General features: G+C 40.3%; 1 protein-coding gene across 1 annotated transcript in view; it reads left to right on the top strand.

Moving 5' to 3' along the window:
* xylt1 (xylosyltransferase I) overlaps window positions 1-16,341 on the top strand; it is a 284,213-nt gene extending 267,872 nt beyond the window's left edge. Inside the window, exons 10-11 of the mRNA XM_072268810.1 lie at window positions 762-1,095; window positions 12,174-16,341. Coding sequence (XP_072124911.1) covers window positions 762-1,095; window positions 12,174-12,496 — 657 coding nt within the window. The 3' untranslated portion in view covers window positions 12,497-16,341. The remainder of the gene's footprint in view (window positions 1-761; window positions 1,096-12,173) is intronic.
* Window positions 16,342-25,766: the final 9,425 nt, after the last annotated feature.

The following is a 25,766-nucleotide window of genomic DNA, read 5'->3' as shown; positions in this document are numbered from 1 at the left end:
GTAAGTTTTCACTGTGGCCTGTTTTGGGTTTTAGATTTAGCACTGCAGAAGCAGTAGCTACCTGAACGTTAATGGCTGATTCGGCGCTTGTCCTTCAGCCTCTTTGATTCTCCCAACCCAAAATGTACAACCTACCTATGTCTTTTGATCTCCGCAGGTACACTTTCTCAGCACAGCTGGGACCTCTGTCTGAAGGTATATGTTGTTAGGAGCAGTGGTCAGGCAGTGGGAGGGGTTCTGTAGCACTGCTCCTCCCAGCTCTGCACGGACTTTTACTGTTTTACAGAAAAGAGGAAATCCATGCAGGGGGTGCTTGAGCAGCTGGTGGACTTTCCGTTAACAAGTGCAAAGGACACAACACTGGGTAACTACCTGAAGGTTGATGAACATGGTCCAAAGTCTTTACAAATTGGACATAGCTCATCCCCATGCTGGATTTGGTACACAGAACAACTGTTGTATGGCCTAAATCTGGTGACATTTTCAATTCCATAATTCCTAAATCCACTTGAATATGGAAATGTATGGTGATGTCAGGGCGAATGTCCAAACACCACACTGACGCAATCAGAAATTAGGACTAAATTTGGGTTATTGAAGCTGTAAAAAATAGGTTTACCAAGCTCTGATCTCTAAGCATGCTGTCCTGTTTTCTCAAATAACAAGATATTCCTGAGATCTGTGGTCTTCTTTCTTAGATGTTTATCCTGTACAATTTGCGGGCAATTCTTTAAAGTTGGAATTTATTTCTTTGCTTTCAGATTGGCACAGAGTGGGATGCTAAGGAAAGAATTTTCCGCAACTACGGAGGGCTCATTGGACCCATGGATGAGCCTATTGGCATGCAGAAATGGGGCAAAGGCCCCAACACTACAGTCACTGTGGTCTGGATTGATCCGATTAATGTTATTGCAGCAACCTATGATATTCAGGTTGATTCAAGTGCCGAGTTCACTCATTACAAGCCTCCGTTGAACTTGCCTCTGCGGCCAGGCCTTTGGACGGTTAAAATTCTTCACCACTGGGCACCCATGGCCGAAAGCAAGTTTCTGGTTACGCCTCTGACATTCTCGAACAGGCAGCCAATTAGAAAAGGTGAGTTATATGCTGGTGACGCCACCCGCGAATAGCAGCAGAGATTAGTGTTGCGTGTGCATGGAGCAGGGGCGACAATGTCATGTCAGTCAGTGTACACGCTGGGCAACTTGTACTGAGGGAGCTGTGAGCCGGGCCTGTCAAGTGCACTTGAAAGCCCGCGTGGAAAGAGTGAGCCCTCCGTGGGTAGGAGGCCCTATTGACTCATCATGCCCTATATGCACTTCCCACATTTTCACAATCGATCCAATATGGTTCAGTGAATGTGCGAGTTCTCAAACCAGAGAATCTTAACTATTGAAACAAGTCCACATTCTACACAAGATCCCTTCCACTCTGTCTGAATAACATCCTATACTTCACTCCCCTTCTGAAAGAATGCTTCTATTGTGCTCCACAGGGATATGGCAAGTGAATCCAGCTTTTAGAAAACAAAACTACTGTTTAAAGTGGGAAAGCACACTAATCTTCAGTTCAGTGTTTCTTCTCTCCTCTTTATTTATGCGGCTCTGTAGGCATTATTTAATCTTACTGTCTGATTGGTCAGAGTTAGTTGGCTGTTTAACTGCAGAATTAATCACAATTGAACCTGATCCTGATGGTATGGCACCCACATATATCAGGTGTCAATGGACTGTATTAGTATAAATGTTCTCTGCTGCTTGTTCAGATGGTGCCTGCCCTGTTCATAGTGATTGAACTAGTGAATCTCTGGCTTGTTTTACTCAGTTGCTTTATGCTTCAGGCAGTAAACAAGCGTGTTATCCTGCGCTGACGTTGACCACTCACTTCAGTTCTATTATCAATTTAAAGGATTAAGGTTGGTTGTTGTCTCTAATTGGTTCTGTAACATTCCCCACACAACAATGATTCAGTTACACGACAAGTACAGTTTACCATGAGAAGAACCACTTCACTGCTTCAATCATAGCTCGTCATAAATATCAAGGACTGGACAGAACCCATTCAATGTACTCTTCACAAGCACTTTGTTTAACCACATCTATGCATATGAAGTGTAGTAGTCAATTTAACAATACAAACCTGGCTTAAAAATAAAAACACTCCCTAAAATCTATATTACAACATCATTACCTGAGAGTCACTAATCACCAAGAGCATATTAAAAACTGTATTTTCCTTATAACCTTGAAATTTTATCTAGGTGCTTGTCAAAGTTAATTTTTATAGTCAAAATGGGAAGATAGCAGTCAGACAGACAGCATCAGCATAACTTGGGATAACATTATAAAAGACTTCAAACTGGCCCAAAGGAAGCATTTGTTTTCCTTTGCATTGACTGAATCCATGTTCAAGTTCAAGTTTATTGCTATTCAACACTGCACATGTATGCAGCTAAATGAAATGATGTACCCCAGGGATCAAGGTGCAAAACACAGTACATATATCACATACAGTCCATAAAATAATGTCAGCCTCGCAGCAGGTTGTGTTTACAAACTCGGCTCATTAGCTAACTTCGCTAACAGCCACGTGACTCAGCGGTGAGAAGGCCACTTTCCATAAACAACATATGCCTAGCGTCGGTATGAGTTGGGGTTCAACCAAACAGGAACATTGGGAATTCCAAAGTAAGGAACCTCGAACTGAGTGAATGCTGTGTAAATACTGACCATACAGAATTACCAATCACTATGAAATGACAAATCATGCACCAGCGTAAAATTATAAAGGAAGCATATTTACCAATTTCAGCTTTATCAAACAGTTATTAAGAGAAAAAAAGAAAGAAAACAAATAAAAGGCCCCATCTAAACGTGCACATGACCATTGGAGCTCATCTCTTCCTAAAGCTGGCTATAACCGCTTCTCACAGCGCTAAATTCTCATCACCAATCACCAGTAGAACTTCCCATCTTGGACTCTTTCATCTTGCAAAGCCGTCCTTGCAATTGCAACTTCCTGTTGGATCAAACCCTATAGACATCTTCTCCGCATCTCCCGTCAAAAGACCATGGACCCCACCACTGACAATCACAAATGCCTATCAGCCCAGCTCTCTCTGGAACCTTCTGCCGATCCCTCCATCCTACTTGCTTGACACAACATTCCTAAGTTGAACAACATGGCCCCTTATCTTTAGCTGAAACCAAAGCATCCTATCAGCAGGACACACTGGTTTTACAGAAGACTGCTAAAATGAAATACCTCACAGAGGAGCAGCAGATAGTATTGCAATAGTATTAACATAATAATATTAACAGATTATAATAAAATACTGTAGATGTACAAGTTGACAAAAAGTGCATATATGACATATAGTTAAATATACAACAATACATATAATGCTACTGGCGTTGACATAAATAATGTGTACTGGGTGGTGGAGTGTTCAGAAATCTCACTGTCTGGGGGAAGAAGCTGTTACCCACTCTTTAACACAACTGTGATGCCTTCTGCCTGACGGTAGGAGGTGAGAAAGATTGTGGGACAGATGGGAGGGGTCCTTGACAATGCGGAGAGCTCTGTGAATGCAGCATTTCTGATCTATGTCCTGGATAGGGGGTTAGAGAGATCCCAATGATTCTCTCAGCAGTCCTCACAATCCATTACAGGGTCTTGCAGTCAGATGCCCATACAGCTCCCATACTAGACCATGATACAAATTGTCAGGACACTCTCGATGGTGCTCTGGTAAAATGTGGTTAGAGATGGGGGTGGGGAGCCTCGCTTGCCTCAATCTTCATTGGAACTAAAGCTGCTGCTGTGCTTTCTTAACTGAAGAGGGACCAAGTGAGGTCATCTGTGATGTACACTCCAAGAAATTTGGTGCTGCTGACTCTCATCACTGAGGAGTCATTGATGTTCAGTAGGGAGTGGTCAGCCTGCACCTTCCTGAAGCCCACATTCATTCTCTTTGGTCTTGTCCACGTTGAGACTCAAGATGTTGTGTTTGCGCTAATCCACCAGCCTATCTCCTCCCTGTATGCCAACTCATCATGTATTAATCATTCGAGTAAAAGTCTCATTTCTCCGTGCTTCTCTTATGATTCCTGTCTAGAACATTCCCAATATTCTGGATTCCCTTCCTCACTTTACATTTTGTTGCATCACATTTGAAAAATAATAATAAACATTTTAATAACAACAATGCGCAGGATTAAACATCTAAGCCTTCCACGGTTGAGGCCATTTTGTTTTTCCAATGTCAGTACTAATAGAGTTTGAAAAATAAATTAAAATAATCGAATTCAACAGATCAAAACAATCAAAGGTAGGCCTGATAAGATGTACACAGATTTCCAAAATAATATCCCAGAAATTAAATACTTTGGAAATGTTCCTGAACAGAACAGCTTCATTCAGTTGAATTTTCAAGTGATCTTGTATTCATAGTGAAATGATTCACATGCATACTTGAGGGTCCTACTTTAATTCTTAATTGGTGTAACTGCGAATCAGGTGCGGTGTAACCCTGCGATATACTCTCAGCGGCCACTTTATTAGGTACACCTCTACACCTGCTCATTAATTCAAATATCTAATCAGCCAATCATGTGGCAGCAGTTCAAAACATAAAAGCATGCAGACATGGTCAAGAGGGTCCATTGTTGCTCAGGTCAAACATCAGAATGGGGAAGGAATGTGATCTAAGTGACTTTGACTGCGGAATGATTATTGGTGCCAGATGGGATGGTTTGAGTATCTCAGAAACTGCTGATCCCCTGGAATTGTCACTCACAACAGTCTTTAGCGTTTACAGGGAATGGCAGGAAAAAAAAACATCCAGTGAACGACTGTTCTGTGGGCAAAAATGCCTTATTAAGGAGAGAGGTCAGAGGAGAATGGCCAGACTGGTTCAAGCTGACGGTAACTCAGAGAAGCACACATTGCAACAATGGTGTGCAGAAGAGCATCTCTGAATGCACAACATGTCGAACCTTGAAGTGGATGGGCTACAGCAGCAGAAGACCACAAATATACACCTAGTGGCCACTCTATTAGGTGGTACAATTTGCAGCAACATTCCCTGCACAATTAACTGAGGGCTTAAAGTTTTCGCGGAATGGAGCAACAGAAGGAATCAAGGATTCAGGCTGGGCAGAGCAGGAAGAACTAATAATTTAAATGAGGAATTTAAAATATTTGAGCAACTTAGAAAGTGCCTTGAATTCTGGGTCAGTTTAAGATCTAATGTTTTGTAATTTTGCTAATTTGGTAAACACTGCTACTCTGAATCACGATCCTCAATATCCATATCCTGTGACCTAGCTGAAATTATTTCAATATCCATATTCTATGACCGAGCTGAAATTCCCTCAATACCTTTGCTAATTAAAAAAAATGCTGTGATTTCAGATTTAAGTTTAAAAAAAAACAAAACATAAGATGTCTTTTGCAGGGGAAGTTCCAGATTTTCATCAGATGTCTTTTTTAGCAGAAAGTTCCAGATGGTTACTGCTTGTGCAAGCATTTCCTAACTTCAGTAATCTGGCTCCAATTTTTCAACCTTTCCCTGTGTCACATCCTGCCACAACCAGCGGAAATATCTTCGTCCACTCCAACAGTGCAGCCAAATATCTTGGAAATTTCAGTTAAGTAACTCCTTAGCCATCTGAATTCCACAAGAAGCACAGTGATTTGGGAAACCCATTTCCGTACCCTTACCTTTGGAATCATCATTGTATATCTCCCTCTCTCAAAAGGTAGTCTAACTTAACGAAGCAAAGAAAAACAAATTTCCGGAGGATCTCAGTGTGTAAGGTGGCATCTATAGAGACAGTGGAATGGTCGTTGAAAAGACCCTGCAACTGTGTTTCATTGTGATAGACAGCACTTAAGACAATAGCTATAGTGTTATCACATATCCTTTTTGCACTGGTTGCTGTGTGAAAGTCTTCATTGAATTTTGATACTCGATGCATCATCTGAGATTAGCTAGCTAGGACCAAATCCTTAGCTGACTGAAAAAACTAATATACAGGAAAGCTGATTATTCATTTGCTGCTTCTGTCTTCATCGCCTTTTGTCATTAAAATATGAGTTCTTTGCTTAATTGCCCATTAAAGGTCACCACAATGTCTTCAATCATTATGAAAGTAATTTAATAGAACTAACTCCTCGGTAAAGGGGAACAACTCATACCACCCAAGTTAAGAATAAGACAAAACAAACCTTGGAAATGACATCATTTGTTTTCTGCATCTGCAGTGCCCTCCAGTCCTTCTGATGTCAAGCATTTGAGGAAAGCAATGAACCCATTCCAAAGCTCATGTACTGTATCAACACTGTACAATCAACAGAAGCTTATCAGAGGCTGCTACCACTGTCTTTGCATTCCTCCTTTCTCCTGTCGTCTATTTACTGGGTGTTGGAAGTTATCGGGAAGCCATGGAGCCCAGATCCAGTGGGTTCAGTTGCTCGCTTAGATGTTATAAAATATCTTCCTCTTAAGCTTCTTAAGCACTGTGGATATCTTTGGCAACAATGATATTTTTTGCCCATTTTATTTTGTTCTGCAGTCTGAAGTCAACCATATTGGTCAACCTAGAGTCACGTACAGGCAGGACTGACAGATTTCTTTCCGTGAAGCATGACTTAAGATAATACTCTGACAGCTTACAGTTGTCATTATTAATAACTGCTTTGTAATTTCAATTTCATATCTCTGGTACATGACCTAGGTCTCTGGATGCTCATCCAACAGCTTAACTTCTGGACAGTATTGATCTTGGTGCTCATGTTAAATTACTAGAAGTGTAAGAAAAGCAGGTGAAACAATGGGTTTGGCTTAGAGATGCTCATTTATTTAGTCACTTTTTGTTTGTTCAGTCTGAAACAGTTGAATCATTGAACAAAAACATCGCAGGTGTTTTTCTCAAGTACTATTTATAATCTCTCCTAACATCTGTGAGTGTTAAAGGATTCCACATTTATTCATTATGCACTAGATAGACGGTTGTCAGTTGGAACCAGAATTGTTACTGAACAAATCTATCTGGCTTCAGTTCTCAGCCATTATGAGTATCTAATTCCTGTAGCTTTGAGAGTGAATGCAGGGGGATTACTGCTGCGGTTAAAGGGTAGTCCTTATGCAGACTACAAGCAACAACAATCAGGCATTGTTTTATCTCTGTCTAAGCTTGTTGTGATCTCACTTCTGAATCAGGTTAGAGGTTCAACTCTCACTACAGATTCTTGTGCTTAATAAATTAAAATAACTCTAAATAAGTTCATAACTTAAGTTCCCATAAGAGGGACTTGTTCACATGAAATATTAAACTGAGCAAAGAACGTAGAAGAAAACAGCACAACCAGGAAGAACCACTGCTGCATCATGATGCCAATCTAAATTCATCCTATCTGCCTCTACATTGATCTAAATCCCTCTATTGCCTGCCTGTTTATGTGTCTGTCTAAATGCTTCATAAATGTCGCTATTGTATCTGCTTCTATCATCGGCCCTGGCAGCTGTCACTCTCTGTATGGGAGAAACCAAACATGCCTTGCATTTCTTCTTTAAATTTTCCCTCTCTCACCTTAAACCTATATCCCCTTTGAACTTGACATCTCCACCTTGGGGGGGAAAACATAACTTCATAATTTCATAATTTCCCATAACTTCATAATATTATTTATTTCTATCAGGTCATCCCTCAGCCTTCAGCACTGCAGGGAAGGCAATCCAAATTTGCCCAACCTCTCCCTGTAGCCATTACATTCGATTCCAGGCAATATCCTTGTGAACCTCTTCTGCATCCTCTCCAAAGTCTCCACATCCTTCCAGAACTGCATGCAATACTTAAAAGGTTTTAATCAGCTGCAGTATGACTTCTCAACTATTATCCTGGATGCCCCGACAAATGAAGGCAAGCATTCCATGTGCCTTCTTTGCCAATCTATCCACATGTTGCCACTTTCGGGAAGCTATTTATTTGTGCCCCAAGATCCCCTTGTGTATATCCATGCCCCTAAGGGTTCTGCTGTTTACTGTACAAGTTCCCAGCTGTTCCCTGAGCTGACTGTAAAAACTCATGTTTTAAAGAAAAGCAGGCAAATTATCTAGGGAGCATACAAGAATGTATCCTTATCAATATCAATGAAATTTATCATCTAGTCACTATCATACTGCCATCTGCAGGACCTCTTGAATTCCTGCGTTACAAAAATGACTATTCGTCAAATGTACTTTTATTGCCATAGAGCACTCAGTGAGTGTAAAAGAATTGTTAAAAGCAGTCTAGAAACATAATGCGCTTTTTTTAGCGTAGTTGGAAAACTATGAATTAACGCCATTTAAAAGACATTCCTAAGTTACGCTTGTGAAATTTCAAATTGCAGTTTGCCATGAGCATTGAAGAAACATTATGACAAAAATGGGTTAAATAAGCCTTTTAAAACATTAAGAGAACTTCCTGGAGAGTGGTGATGAGTGGTAGGAGTAGACAATCTATGTATTTACTTTATTTACTTGCTGTATTTGTAATCTTCAATGTTTCACTCAGTTCCCACTCTACAGCCCCCTAGTTGCTCCGTATAAACTATCAGCTAACTTTTAACTTATCTACCAAAGTGGATAACCTCACATTTCTCCCTTTATATTCCATAGAACCATAGAACATTACAGCACTGAAACAAGCCTTTTGGCCCTTCTTAGCTGTCCAAATCATTTTTCTGCCTGGTTCCACTGACCTGCACCTGGACTAAACCCTCCATACACCTCTCACCCATGTACCTGTCCAAGTTTTTCGTAAATGTTAAAAGTGAGCCCGCATTTACCACTTCATCTGGCAGCTCATTCCACACTCCCACTACTCTCTGTGTGAAGAAGCACCCTCCCCATGTTCCCTTTAAACTTTTCCCCCTTCACTCTTAACCTATGTCCTCTGGTTTTTTTCTCCCCTAGCCTCAGTGGAAAAAGCCTGCTTGCATTCACTCTATCAATACCCATCATAATTTTATATACCTCTATCAAATCTCCCCTCATTCTTCTACACTCCAGGGAATAAAGTTCTAACCTATTCAATCTTTCTCTGTAACTCAGTTTCTCAAGTCCCGGAAACATCCTTGTAAACCTTCTCTGCACTCTTTCAACCTTAATAATATCCTTCCTGTAATTTGGTGACCAAAACTGTACACAATACTCCAAATTTGGCCTCACCAATGCCTTATACAACCTCACCATAACATTCCAACCCTTATACTCAATACTTTGATTTATAAAGGCCAATGTACCAAAAGCTCTCTTTACAACCCTATCTACCTGTGACGCCACTTTTAGGGAATTTTGTATCTGTATTCCCAGCTCCCTCTGTTCTACTGCACTCCTCAGTGCCCTACCATTTACCTTGTATGTTCTACCTTGGTTTGTCCTTCCAAAGTGCAATACCTCACCCTTGTCTGGGTGCCATTTCTCAGCTCATTTTTCCAGCTGGTCCAAATCCATCTGCAAGCTTTAAAAACCTTCCTCACTGTCCACTACACGTCCAATCTTTGTATCATCAGCGAATTTGCTGATCCAGTTTACCACATTGTCATTTAGATCATTGATATAGATGACAAATAACAATGGACCCAGCACTGATCCCTGTGGCACACCACTAGTCACAGGCCTCTACTCAGAGAAGCAATCCTCCACTACCACTCTCTGGCTTCTTCCATTGAGCCTAATCCAATTTACTACCTTTCCATGTATACCTAGCGACTGAATCTTCCTCCCATGCAGGACCTCGTCAAAGGTCTTACTGAAGTCCATGTAGACAATATCCACTGCCTTCCCTTCATCCACTTTCCTGGTAACCTCCTCGAAAAACTCTAATAGATTGGTTAAACACGACCTACCATGCACAAAGCCATGTTGACTCTCCCTAATAAGTCCCTATCTATCCATATTCTTGTAGATCCTATCTCTCAGTACTCCTTCCAATAATTTACCTACTACCGACGTCAAACTTACCGGCCTATAATTTCCCGGATTATTTTTAGAGCCTTTTTTTAAATAATGTAACAACATGAGCTATCCTCCAATCCTCCGGCACCTCACCTGTAGATACCGACATTTTAAATATATCTGTCAAGGCCCCTGCAATTTCAACACTAGTCTCCTTCAAGGTCCAAGGGAACACCCTGTCAGGTCCTGGGGATTTACCTACTCTGATTTGCCTCAAGATAGCAAACACCTCCTCCTCCTCAATCGGTATAGGTTCTATGACCTCACTACTTGTTTGCCTTATTTTCATTGACTCCATGCCAGTTTCCTTAGTAAATACAGACGCAAAAAAAAAATCTAAGATCTCCCCCATTTCTTTTGGTTCCATACATAGCCGACCACTCTGATCTTCAAGAGGACCAGTTTTGTCCCTTACTATCCTTTTGCTTTTAATACACCTGTAGAAGCTCTTTGGATTATCCTTCACCTTGACTGCCAAAGCAACCTCATATCTTCTTTTAGCCCTCCTGATTTCTTTCTTAAGTATTTTTTTGCGCTTTTTATACTCCTCAAGCACCTTATTTGCTCTGTTTCCTACACTTCTCATTCCATCTGCCACATTTTTATGCACTCACTCCTAACCTTTCTATATCTTAAACTCTGAGTAATTGCAACCACTCAAATTCACTGATTTGCCTAAAGTACTAGATTGATTCTGTAGTGATGGTGTGGTACGCATGCGTCATCGCCATCAACGTTGTATGCCTTGTTGTATGACGTGGTGATACTGGTCTTGTCCATCATTGTTACTGGCAAATTTCTCTGCAGAAATGGTTTGCCATTGCCTCTGGGCAGTATCTTTACAAGTCATTATCAATACTTTCTAAAAATATTTTTATTGAGATACCACACAGAATAGGCCCTTCTGGCCCTTTGAGCCACACTGTCCATTAATCCCCCAATTTAATCAGACCCTATTCATGGGACAATTTACAATGACCAATTAACCTCCAACTGGTACAACTTTGGTCTGTGGGAGGAAGCTGGAGCACCCAGAGGAAACCCACACAGTCATAGTGAGAACGTACAAACTCCTTATAGGCAGCAGCAGGAACTGAAACTGGGTCACCTGTACTGTAAAGTGTTGTGCTAACCACTACGCTGCCGTACTCTTCAGAGATTGTCTGCCTGGTGTCAGTGGTCTCATAACCAGGACTTGTGAAATGCACCAGCTGCTCGTAGGACCATCCACCACCTGTTCCTGTGGCTTCACATGACTAAGCAGATGCTACACCTTCAGCCTAGCGGAGTGAAAGAACTCCTTACATCTCCTTACATAGAGATGTATCTCCACCCCTACCACCCTACACACATGTAACATTGAATTGAATTGACTTTATTACTTACATCCTTTACATACATGAGGATTAAACATCTTTACATTATGTTTCCGTCCAAATGTGCAATGTGCAATTTTTAGTAATTTGTAATAAGTAATATGTACCACAGGGCAGTCAATATAGCATAGAAATACAATTGTCTCAGCGTGAATTAATCAGTCTAATGGCCTGGTGGATGAATCTGCCCCGGGGATTGTTGGTCCTGGGTTTTATGCTGTGGTACCGTTTCCTGGATGGTAACAGCTGGAACAGTTTGTGGTTGGGGTGACTCGGGTCCCCAATGATCTTTTTTACACTCCTGTCTCTGTAAATGTCCTGAATAGTGGGCAGTTCACATCTACAGGTGCGCTGGGCTGTCCACACCACTCTCTGCAGGGTCCTGCGCTTGAGGGAAGTACAGTTCCCAAACCAGGCAGTGATGCAGCCAGTCAGGATGCTCTCGATTGTGCCCCATATTTTTAAAAAATAATTATAGTATATTTTGCACATCAAACATGATATAATATAAAGTTAAATCAACAGTGTTACAAAAAATTAGATTAACAACAACCAGATTTTAAATATTGGTGTAATTATGTGCTATGATTAAATGTAGTTATATACTTAGTGGCCACTTTATTAGGTACACTTCATTAATGAAAATATCTAATCAGCCAATCATATGGCAGCACTGGGTTCCATTTCTGTACCGAATAAAGTGTCCGCTGAGTGTATTTCTGATCATTTTTACAAATTATTTTCAAGTATTTGGATATGTTTTAATGAACCATTGTTTTCTTATTTTGCAGAGGAAGCTCTTAAGCTACACAATGGGCCGCCGAGGAATGCCTACATGGAACAGAGCTTTCAGGGCCTGAATAACGCCCTGAATGTTCACATTACTCCTGGCCAAGTGGAACAGGCGAAGCGCAATGCAGCTCTCACAGGCTCTCAGCTGGAGAACTGGGTGGATCCCATGGTGAACAGCCTGTGGTCAGCCGTGGACATTTGCACCATTGGTCCCACCTCTTGCCCGGTGATGCAGACCTGCAGTCAAACAACCTGGAGCTCCCACAGTCCGGACCCCAAATCCGAACTGGGGCCCGTCAAAGCCAATGGCCGTCTGAGGTAGCACCCAATGCAGCCCCAAGTCATCGCAAAAACACGACTTGCCTGATAGTGGGATCATTTTCTGCAGTTGGGTCTCTCCCTTAGTTCTTAGCAACAGTTCCAGGATGTCTTCATAAAACCGTGGCAAAGCTAGAGCAGTGCATTTAAAGCTGAAGACCGCGATGTTCAGAGAAGGAGTCTGTGTTAGCTGCGCTGGCACTATGAAAGAAGTGATTGTATTATGTACGAAAGAAATAGAAGGAAATTTTCGCACTCTATTTATTTAAACATTTTAGTCAGTGACTAATGAGTAGATGCTGCTTTTGCAGCTTGATATCTATATCCTACTAATGAGCTGCCTTTATTGACAAAGGCCTGTGCCCTGACTTCCCACTTTCTTTATCTGTACCTGACCTAAAAAGCCGTAGCGGTCTTAATGCTTCAGTCAACAGGACTATTTATAATTGTTGCACCTACTGTAAAAGTGAGAGCTAACTGGGCTATAACACTCTCTGCTGAAACAGGGCTTTCAGTACTGACTATTCCAAGTGTGTTATAGATAATCTGAACATTATACTACAGCCAGGACTAGGAACCAGATTCAGAAATCAATGCTTAAAACTCTCCTATGTTAGCAACCCCAAAAAATAATTCACTGAATTCACTAATGTTGAGGGTTTTTGGGACCGTCATGCCAGCAACATACTAACAATTCTTAAAATTATTTACATCGTGCATTCCTTATAAAGTTGTTGTTTTTAAGTTTACATGTTTGTAACAAATTTTGCAGAACAAAACGCTGACACTCTACTTCCACTGAATCAGCTAATTGAGCTCGGCACCGGAAATCTGTTTTCTTTTCCTAATGCAAAGCTTTAGGGTAAAGGTGTGAAGTCTGTCCTGAACTGCAGAGGCAGTGGGCTGTGCACAGTGCCCCACTTTCCTTCGGAGGAGCATATCGCAACTGTAAAGTGCAAGGTCAGCGGCAGCTGCTGAGCCAGAATTAACCTAGAACTCAACTCTGTACTCAGTAAATGAGTGTTTTGCTGAACTGTCATTTTTATATTACCATTAGGGCTTAAAATTATATTTTTTTAATTTCATCCAAACTAAGTTCGCAAAATTGAGGTTCTTTGAAATCCTCGGCTGGATTTTCTAAGTATTCTGAAAATCCCAGTCTTTAGAATACTTTAATAAATATTTAAATTCAGCAAACTACATTACTCTCTGCGTGACTGTTCCAGAGATAGGCAAGTTCACACCATATCTTTCTTTCTCCATTTTAGTAGAACAAATAAGCTTACTGGAAACCTATGAAATAAACCCCATTCCTACTTTTACTTGGCTTACTGTCAAATTTTTTGTTAATTAAGTATGAGCAAAATAATTAAACTTAAACATTAAATAGGTTGAGAGTCAGGATTTTCTATAAGCTTCACTTCTCCCAAACCAGTTTTTTTTCAATTTTTCAGCACTTTCCACTCAAAATTTGTTGCATACACAATACAAGCAGCACATAAAGAACTGAGATTTAACCATGGAGATCCAGTTCCTTAAGACATCAGCTGTTGTTAATGTGTAGGGATGGCAAAGGGTTTAGACTTGTTTTGAATCTCACACTACCACATTAACAGCAGCCTTACAACAAAGTTAACGTGAAGAATTGAAAAAGGTTGCAACCGCACAGCAGGTCAGTGCAAGAAAGCAGACGGTTCTGAATTGGTGTTTTTTCGCAGGGTGCCAATTTAAATCCGTTTACCACCTTGCTTCTTATTGCAAGTACATTTTAGAGGTAGAAATTCAACTTTCGTTATCAGCACTGATGTGAGAATACCAGCTACTAGCTGTGCTCCCCCTCACACTCCCTGAAAAGCAGCTGTGCACAAGCAAGGGACCTGACATTTTGATGGGTTTAACACCAAAGCCAAACTTCTCACCTAATTATTCCAGGTTTCCATCCTTGCCAATGTAATCATTAGATTCCTGAAGTTAGTGGTTCATTATGGGCTGAGGAGCAGTCTTTCTGTACTATTCTATTACAGCACCTGAGGTACAGTACTAGAAATCAACTGAACTGGTAACCTTGCCATGAATGCAATTAGGAATCTGAATCTGAACAGGACTTGCTCAAATGTTTAGACAGAAGGGTGGTTTTAATTCTAGTGGAGAGGGTAGAAGCTAGTGATCAGGATTGACTTCCTCACTGATCCCATTGCAATCTCATTTCTTTCACATTTTATGGGATTTCTGGAGCCTGAAATTCTGAGGACGTGGGTTTTAAAGACAACTAGCTTCCTCTCATTTTCTTGTACTAATCAATGTATCCTAGCCCAGCTGGTAAATGATAACTGACTCTGCTTGAGAGGGATTGAGTTTATACAGTACTATCGATCTATTTGGATCTGTAGTAGCAACTCAAGCTGGCAAGGGAAAAAGAAAATCCACGTGAAAATGTTAGACATGGAGAAGGAATAATTAATAATTTGATGGCAGAGAAGCTGAAAACATAACTAATATATAAAGATGAGCAGGCAATTTCTTGCAATGTTTTGCATGCTGCCCTGTCTCTCTAAGAATGGAAATACTTACAAAGTGAGATTTCTCAGACTGTAAAGGGTTGAATAGTAGTGAACTTCATGTGTTCTGCAAAATTCATTATGAATGCAAATAAATGACTGTATTTCCCAAGGCTCTATCTTCAGCCTTTGAAATGTATACAGCAGGTATGCTTTTCCAATTTGTTCAATTTATCCAAACGTACAAGTTAAAAGCATAAAGTTGACGAGTACATTTCACAACTGAGTGAACAAAATCTTCTTAACAGGAGGCAGGGGAGGGAATTTATGAAGTAGTCCTCCTGCCGTTCATTATCGAGTCTGTGCGTTGTTAATGTCCATGATTTATTACCATCAAATCTTTAGCTCAATGCCTTCTCCCTTCTGTAATGAGGGGGCGCTGTCATGGGTGCTACCTCACATGTGTACAGGAGTTTATTTTACCGATTACTATAGATACCAGAACTATCTTCAGAGCTTGTTTCACCTGAGCTGAATGTATGATCTATGCAAACTGTTCCCGATCGTGAGAACTCATCAAAATTGAAGATAATCTTGCCACATAAACTGCAAGATGCTGTATAGATGTCTCTGATAACAGAGCAAATATTCAGGTGCTGTTCACTGCGCCATGTTTGTAAATTGTCACATATTTTATTCAATGAGTTTTGTTAGTCACGGTTAGGTCAATTCCTGTCCAAAGACCGCATTAAAGATACTCTTATTAAATGTCAACAAATGTGTGGATGTCAGATAGTCAGTGCTGGCTCTTCTAATAAATTAGTGATCACACCCTCATTTTAAAAGAAAGATGACCAAGTGGATTTAAAAGATGATGGCTATTTTATTAAAGATCCAAATATGCATTAAAAATCTGTAAAAAATTATTTTATAAACTGAACCTGTATATACAACGATAGAAGGACAAATTCCAATATGCAGCACATTGAAAGATGTAAATATTTTGTTATTTATTTAAAGTAATAAAATATTTTATGAGTTTAAAAGAATCTTTAATTTGACCTTTTAATCAAAGTTCTGAAACCAGTACAATTTCCTGTATGTAGAATTATATTCAGCAAATAATTGCACTAACTGTTTTGCACCCAATTGCCCTTCTATTAGCAGAGAGAAAAAGAAACACAGAAATTGTGCCTTAGCTGCCTTCCGGTGTGAACAAGTCTGCTTTTGTTTGACAAAGCAAGAGTTTGCAGATTGTCAACAGTTGTATTAAATGCTGTATCATACCAAAAATTAACTGCTGTTGTATATAGATGCCTTCTGTCATATTGTGTTTTTGATTGCAAAATTTTAAAATACAAAAAAAAAGATTTGCGTTATGCTTTCATCTTTATTTATCTCTTTACTCAGGGTACTATGCTGCATTCATGGTATGGGGCAGATCTGGGCTGTCAAAAATCCAGATACACACATGGCTAAGACCTTAATGTACTAAACTCTCCTTTACTATTTAATTAGGTTAATCCCTTTTCACTTCACACAGAGGGTGATGAAACTGTGGACTTCTCTCCAAAAACTATTAAGGTTTTTGAAAAATTCAAATCTGAGATTTCTGGCTCTTTGTTAGCCATGGTTGCACAGGAATACAGAAAAGGAGTGAAGGTCTAGATCAGCCAGCCCTAGGCTCAAAAGGCAGTATGATCTACCACTTTCTCGACATCCCACCAATGCTCCAACCTTGCTAGCTCCTACAGTTCCTCGAGCTCGGTGCACTGATACAGCCCTCCCTGTGGAACTGGCATTTTAAATCTGTGGCAAAAATAGAATATTTACAAACGGATTTCTTATTCAGCAGGGATTAACTTTTAGAAATGGAATGCTCTTTAATAACACTTCCTTGATGCAAATATACCGCTAAAAACAATGTTAATTTCCATTGTATTTTACTGGACATTGCCAAAAGATAACCTAGTGAGATTGATTTTGTAATGCAGTCCCTGTTAGAATGTGAGAAACATTTAGATCATGGCATTGGAGAGTTTGTATCTGCTCCTCTGTATCCATACTAAGACCGCAACAGTGCACCACTTCGCTGGAACATTAAGGCAGATTCTCTGTTCAGTGAGCCTGAGTTCCCCCAGCTATTTGTTTTTGCTCCACATTCCAGAATCAGCATTTTCTTGTATCTCCAGGTTCTTTGCTGCAGTTCTGGACGTGGAATGAATTCTCAGACCATGATACCATTAATCCTCAGCTCTCTCTGGCCCAACCTCCATTGTGATCCATTCTCCTAATTTTGGTCACTAAATCTCACCCAGTGGCATGCCTTACATTTGAACTGAGAATGTTTCTTATCATCTGGCCATGGGTTGTACGAGAGCATCCAGATTGTTTCACCCTTGTGGGGAAGTGCACATAAGCCTTTGACAGCTTGTCTTTCATTGAAAGGTCACATGCGGTTTTCAGGAGCTGCCATAGAGAGAGCTCCAAGGTTACCTTTACACTCTCTTAAGGAACATTGTTTGTTGGAAACAAATCTGGAGTTAACAATGTGTTTTCCACTTAAATATGGAACAAGTGCATTGTCCCAGATCCAGAATTATAAAAACATCCATCTCAGGATAAACCTCATGTGATAAATGTAATCAGTAATGTTCTCACAGCTTGAACCTAATGTGTAATGCCTCATGTAAATATAGCAAACACTGTTTGATGACCTTTCTATTAATCAGTTAGGTAATGGAAGTTAGTACTGGAAAATTAAACACATTCATATTCCATAATGATATCATGCATTCGAGCCCAGAAAGTTGAAACCAAGTTAATCGCCCCTGAAACTGTGTTTTGGCCGTCCTATCCCTGCAGTGATCCAGATGGTGAATTGTGAATTAGGGCCTGATCTCAGAACATTACAGTAAGCGAAATGACTTTTCTGTAATCAGTGAAGAACAGATACTTACCCGAATAGGGAGTGTTAACACCATAGCCAGGCCCCAGAGGTAACAAGACATGATTCAAACCCACTGCACTGCCAGGCCACAGCATCATACAAGCCATTAAATAGACTAATCCTCCATTACCTTCTACCTGACATTATCCGCGACCACCATTGCTCCAAGTATTTAAAAGTCTGATTTCTAAATGTTATAAAGTGGGAGGAATTTGACTGCTGTAACATAATTTGGGTTTAATAATTTATTCAATGGATTTTTAAATGCCATTCTCATTCTCAGAAGACATTGTCATGGATATTTTATTGTGCAGTGCTAGCTTTTATGCACAATGAAATGGAACTTAAGATTCAATGACAGTACATTGTGTGCATATATTACATGGGGCCTCTGGGCATTTGCAGTGATAGATAACTCTGCACAAGACACAGTTGATGTTTGTGTTAACTTGCATAATACATTAAAGTGTTAGATTTTATGATACACAGCTAATAATCAGTGCATGTTCCAAACGCACAAATAGATCTTAATCAAAAGTTTAAGGCTATCTCCAGTGTTAGACAAAGGGCTTGCTTCTAACACTACCACAATCATAGCGGACAGCAGGGAAGGTTCTCTGAGGAGATTTCCCCACAACCTTAGTAATCATTCACCACTCTCCACAAAACACACAGTCTGCACTGTGATCTCTAACGTATCCCCTCCCTTTAATCTTCCGAACTTGTCCCGGTAATTTGTTCTCCACTCTCCAGGAGAGCAGGAGCGTGTAGAGAAAGACCTTTTCATACATGGAAATGTTGAAGGAATTTTTCTTCTCACTGGGTTATAAATGGCATGCTAATTAGAGTGGATACTACATTCATGGCCTCAAATAAAAGGATCAAAAGTTTTTAAAAAAGTGTAAAAACGGTCTGCATCTGTGGAAAGTGAAACAGTTCATTCTTCAGATTCAAGATGATGATTCAAAACCAGAACCATTAACCCTGTTTCTCTCTCCACAGATACTGCCAGTCCTACTCAGAGTTTCAGGCAGTACTGTTTTAGGTTTCAGATTTCCGGCATCTACAGTTAATTTCATTCTTAATGTTGTTGCAAAATGTCCTGGTAACTTTTGAAAAGTTTGATCTAAAATCTCTTGATTTTAACTTCAACATTTTTATTTTACATCTGAAAGCTTCATGCCGGTGCTCAGGGAGAATTTTGCGAAACTTCCAGACACAATGAAATACGCCAAATGAAAGGCAATATTCTGCAGATAGCAGAAATCTGGAATAAAAATAGAGAATGTTGGAAACACTCAGCAAGTCAAGCAACATCCGTAGAGAGAAAAACCATTTCAAATTTTCAGGTCAATGATATTTCATCAGAAAAATACACAAAACCAAAAAGTTAAGAGAAGAGGTTCCCAACCAGGGGTCCACAGACCTTTAGCTTTAATGGTATTGATCCATGGCATAAAAAAGGTTGGGAACCCCTGGTTTAGAATGAGTCCTCCATGCTATTAAAATGTCTCAGATGGGCTTTTGGGTAGTCAGGACAATCCCCTAGTATCTCTATGTGCCTTTTCATTAGCCTTTGTCTATAAAGTACAGTAAAATAATGGCTAAGTAGCTTAGCATCGAGAAGCTTGGATTATTGATCCAGAGAAATAAATTTGAATCTCATTTGGGCAGCTGGGTATTTAAATTGAACTAATTAGATTAATCTGGCTTCATAAAGCAAGTGGCTGTGATTGTGGCCAAAATATTACATGTATGGCCTATTCGTGAATCAAGACCACAACAATGTGGGTGATATGTTACTGCCCTCTGAGATAGCAGATAACAGTTCAACAGGCAATTAAGGGTGGCGAATAAATGCTGCCCGCATCTTGTAAAACAAATTTTAAAATTCAAGCTGTCAGAAGCAGTGCACATTGGGTCACAAGTTTGTTGTGACCTCACTCTCCGGAAGGTGCAACGAGAACTACACTTTCCTGTGCCTAATTGCTGTTCATTTACACCTTGGTGATTTCCCATATGTAGAGCCTGTCTTTATTTCTTTACTTACAGACACAGCACAGAACAGGCCCTTCCATCCCAATGAGCCGCACCACCCGCCTAATCACAGAACAATTTACAATGACCAATTAACCTACTGGTTAATAGGTTAATTGGTCATTGTAAATTGTAACTTAACCAGTACATCTTTCGATCATGGGAGGAAATTGGAGCAGTCGGAAAAAAACCCACGGGGTTCATGGGTGAATGTAGAAACTCCTTACAGATGGCGTATGAATTGAACTCCAAGCTCAGAAACACACCGAGCTGCAATAGCATCACGCTAACCACTATGCTGCCATGCCACCCATGAAAAGTAAGCATTAAGCAAACCTTTGCTCAGCACGAAGTGTCAGGTATAAGCTGATGCATATGAGAATCAGTTGCAATGAAATATGCTCTTCCTCCTCCCCTAATCACAGCCTGGCCCAGAGAGTTGGCCACCTGAAATGATAAGCATATAGTCAAGCTGAGAGAAGGGGACTGGAAAGGCACTCTTAAACCTTTTCACGGAAGAAATGAAATGGAGGTTTGAATATAAGCACACATTATCCACACACACACACACACACACACACACACACACACACACACACACACACACACACACACACACACACACACACACACACACACACACACACACACACACCTTCTCCTGCATATGTCAAGAATGATTTTGCACACTACATTTTCTTTTTGTGGACTGATTTATTTCTAGCCCAACCTGTTCAAAATAAACTTGTGGATATCGAGGTACAAGGAGGAAGGTGTGTTAAATGACATGCAGTCTGAAGCTGATGATAAGCAGTGAAGTTGCCTGCCTGAAATGGATGGGATGGCATCTTAGAGAGCTACACCCAGGAACATTAATTTTGGGACAGCCTAACAATTGCCAAATGAGGATTTCAGGAAGACTTTTGTCAACTTAAGTATTTTGGAAGATCTGCCAGATGCTTTGTTTGTACTCAAAATATTGCGGTTTCAACAGTAACAGCCATTGCGGTGTCCCTGATCAATCAACAGAGGATCCTAGATGCTACAAACTTAACCTTGGGAAGTCGTAGGCACCTTCATTATTGTGGCTGGGCAGTTCTGGAAGCAAATCAGCAGTAGCCCGAAACCAAATGGGAAGAAATTACCCAACACTCATCATCAGTTATGGAGAGAATTAAAGGAGCAGGGCAGACCCAGGGTGAGAGGAGGAAGAGGAAGACAGGTCAGAGTAAATACAGCAAGAGATGGAAGAGGCTTAGCTCCCATCAATTAATGATGTACTGTCAAGCCTCATTTGTCAGCTTCTTCTGTCATGAGTCACTACAAAACAGTCATACATCAGCTAGCATCAGAAGTACATTATACACTCAATGGCCACTTTATTAGGTAAGCTTGTGCATTAATGCCGATATCTAATCAGCCAATCATGTGGCAGCAACTCAATGCATAAAAGCATGCAGGCATGGTCAAGAGGTTCAAATTTTGTTCAGCCCAATCATCAGAATGGGGAAGAAATGTGATCTAAGTGACTTTGACCATGGAATGTTTGCTGGTGCCAGACAGGGTGGTTTGACGATCTCAGAAACTGCTGATCTCCTGGGATTATCAGACAAACAGTCTCTAGAGTTTACAGAGAATGGTGCAAAAAAAAAACAAAAACAACAAATGAGCGGCAGTTCTGTGGGTGAAAATACCTTGTTAATGAGAGAGGTCAGAGGACAACGGCCAGACTGGTTCAAGCTGACAAGAAAGTGCCGTGCAGAAGACCATCTCTGAACACACAACATATTGAACCTTGAAGTACATGGTCTACAGCAATAGAAGACCGCAAACAGACACTCATTGGCCTCCTTCTTAGGTACCACAGGTAACTAATAAAGTGGTCTCAAAGTGTGTTATATCACACAGCACTCACACTGAAAATAGAAGTTTTTAATTCCATCATCCCACGTTGAATGAACAACAAGTAAGCTGGTATTTTCAACTTTGGTGCTGCTTACTCTGTAAACAAATGGAAATATTGACACCAGAAACCAGAAGCGTGGTTTGAAATTACTTGACTTGAACTAGTGATTTAGTAGGGAACTTATTTTGCAGAATATGGATTAGTGTCAGAGAAACTGGGTTGTAAAAAAATTTAAAACATTCACTGCCTCCACCAGTGGAACACCATGAGTAGATCATTCACCATCTGCAAGATGCATTCCAGATATGTGCATGAGTCACAATCTCACAAGCTAACCACTTACATGGACAAGGACAGCGGACACATGAGAACATCACGGCCTGCAGACTCACCTGCAGGTCGCACACCGTCCGTCTCCTGTTGGAAATACATTCAGTAGCCACTTTATTAGGTACACCTATACACCTGCTTGTTAGTGCAAATATCTAATCAGCCAATCATTTGCACCACTCAGTGCATAAAAGCATTGTTATAATGTGCAGTTATTGTTCAGACCAAACATCAGAATGGGGAAGGTTTGTGATCTTAAGTGACTTTGACCATGAATTGATTGTTGGTGCCCAATGGGGTGGTTTAAGTATCTCAGAAACTGCTGATCACCTTGTATTTTCATGCACAGGAGTCTCTAGAGTTTACAGAGAATGGTGCGAATACAAAATAACATCCAGCGAGCAGCAGTTCTGTGGGTGAAAATGCCTTGTTAATGAGAGAGATCAGAGGAGAATGGCCAGACTGGTTCATGCTGACTGGTAGGTGAGAGTAACTGAAATAACCACGTGTTACAACAGTGGCATGCAGAAGAGCATCTCTGAATGAACCACATGCCAAACCTTGAAGTGGATGGGTTGTAGCAGTGGAAAAATATGAACATACACTCAGTACCACTTTATTAGGGAGAGGAGTAACCTAATAAAGCGGCCACCAAGTACAGGTCACTGTTCCTTCATTGTCACCTGCTCTAAGCCCTGGTACACAACAACTGTGTATTAGTACCTTCCCCATGAGGACTGCAGTAGTTCATAGATAATTTGGAATTGGCACTAAACATGTCACTTGGCAGAAGCACTCACACCAACATTGCAAGAATAAATTAATGAAAAGATTTGAGTGAGACCACAATAGAAATAATATTTTGTCCTTGCATTTAATTAACTTCCTCATAATGTAGAAAATAATTAGATGCTCAATGTGTATGTGGCTGGAAGAAGTCATGGTAGCAGAATATATAAGGAGTGTCGAAACGTGTAAGGCATCGTCACTTTTGGTAATTGAACATTAATGTACTCAAGCTCTCTTTGCAATGAATACTGTGTGTTGTCTGTGATAAGGAGAATTTTGTTCAACACCCCACACATTCATTTCTCGAGGGGAGGGAGAGATGATTAAAACCCTGCTGTAAGCTGCAGGTGATTGGCTGCTTTGAGAATCATTTTGCCAACATAATCATGACTCTGTTGCTGCATTTGTCATTTTAAACGCAGCAAAACAACCTGAAGGCTCATTATGAAATACGTTTAAATGAAAATGTTGCAATTTACTGCATTCTTCATGGTTTGCAAATCTTATATCTGGTTTTATTCTTTCCTGTTTTGCGCTGAAATTAATCAATCAAATCAGGTTAACGAAATTAATGAATTATATTACAGGAGACCATTCTGTCCAATGGTCCAATATTCATGCTAACTCTTCACTCTGCTCCTTTCTCAAACTCTTTTACTTTTCGCCTTCTCCAATATTTCCTCTTTGAATGTTTTATATTCAAGTATCTCCTCTCCCTTCTCCTGACAATAAGTGATTCTGTAAAATACACTAGGCTATTCTTGCAACACCTCCCAAGCCTGTTATGTTTTGAACTCCAGAAACTAATCAAAAGAAAAACACAGGGGCTGGGATATGTTTTGCTTTCTTTGTTTTTACTTTAGTGACGCGTGCACATATGACCTGGTGGCATCATGATGTATGCCATTCATGTACTTTTATATATAACCTATAATGAATTATATAAACAACAAAGAATTCTTAATCTAACAATATATTTACAATACTACTCAAATATTGGTGGTTATCCATCATGTCTGACAATGACTGGACAGTTTTAAAAGTGGATTGCACTGGGATAATTCCACTCTCTAAATTGCAGGTCAAGTGGTACGAACAAGTGTCACAATCCCTTGGTTGCAGTGGATGACCATGATGTCCTCTATGCCTTATCATGCCCTTCCCTTCCATGAAGCATTGGGTCTCTCTGTAGACCTCATCCACCAGAGCTTACTTTGCATGCTGGGACAAGCATGTCCCTATCTCACTGGGATATGAGGCCGTCAGCTACCCTCACCCGGTTTAACCGTTTGTTAAAGCAGGGTACCAGGATGTGGTTGCTGTCATATGCAAGCAGCTTCTTGGAGCCACAGGTGAGAGCTGAGTGTCCGGTGGGGACCAAAGGTGAATGGGCATGACAATCCCCTTCACCAGAGGTGCTGCCCCATCCCTGGACACTCCATAGACCTCAAATATCACCTTAATATTAAATGCACAATAAAGCTAATGGTCAACAGTGACAAGACGGACATAACAGCAGGAGGCGACTATTTGGTCCCTTGAGCGTGTTTAATTATTCAATCCAACACCATTGTCCAGTACTAACTCATTGCCTTCTGATTCTCTTAATATCTAAAATTCTATTGATCAGTAGCTGAACCTCCACTGTCCTTCTGCGTACAGATTTTCAAATATTCATTGTACTCAGAGTAAGGACATTCCTGCTCAATTTTATATCCAGTGGCCGCTGATTGAAGCCATGAACCTTGATTCAAGAATCGCCAGTCAGGGGGAAACTTCCAACCTGTCAAGTTCAATAAGAATTTTACATACTTCAGTATACCCTTACTGCACTCCCTCAATTATAATTTCTTCATTCCTAAAGTCAGGAGACAAGTCCTGTAAATTATATTGCAGGGTTGATTCCGGCATGACTAGAGTAAGAATTCACTCAGTTTGTTCGTAATTCTCTTACAATAAAGATAGTTTGCTTCCTGATGTTTGCTGAACCTGCGTATTAACTTTGAGTGATTCATATACAGTACAAGGACAACCAACTTCCATTTCACAACATTAATGAAAACTGCCTCTATCAGTTCACTTTTACACTCTACGTTCCATCTGTCCTTGGCCATGCACTTGGCCTATCCATATCCCTCTGAAGCCTCCCTGTATCCTCGTCATCATGAAGATGAGGACCTGGGGCTTCAGAATCTGATCTCTTTACTATCCTAGTACTTACAACCCAAAGGTGACCAATTTATTCCCGTTTCTACTTCCTGACCTTTAAGCAATCCTTAACCTATGGCAATAAATTAGCTCCTGTACTGTGTAGGAGACACATGGGGACACTGCCACCTGCAGGTTCCTCTCTAAATTGCATATCATCTTGGACTATGGTTATTCCTTCATCATTGGGTTAATTTCCTGTAACTCCCTACCCAATAGGGTTAAAAGAACTTCTACAGAACCATCACATTGGCAAGAGCAGCTATAACTATGCCATTAATGTGTCCTTGCTAATGACATCCAGGTCCCTAAAATCAAATTTTAAAAATTCCAGAGTTTATGCCTCTTTCTATCACTGATCAAAGAATGGGAATAAGCCCAGCAAGATTCTCTCCCTCAATTTAAGATTAAAGTATTGTCTCTGAATCTCGACCTCAGAAATCCCAGAAAGGGAAACCATTTGACCATAAGATTATGACAATAGAAAATTTCATATTGAGTAGGTTATCCATATCACTGATATGGATAAACTACTCTATCTGATATTTTCATCCCT

This window comes from Mobula birostris, chromosome 9 (genome assembly GCF_030028105.1).
Source record: "Mobula birostris isolate sMobBir1 chromosome 9, sMobBir1.hap1, whole genome shotgun sequence".
In the NCBI taxonomy this organism is placed as follows: Eukaryota; Metazoa; Chordata; class Chondrichthyes; order Myliobatiformes; family Myliobatidae; genus Mobula; species Mobula birostris.
The sequence above is the reverse complement of the archived record's forward strand: the minus strand, read 5'-3'. Positions and strand labels throughout refer to the sequence as shown.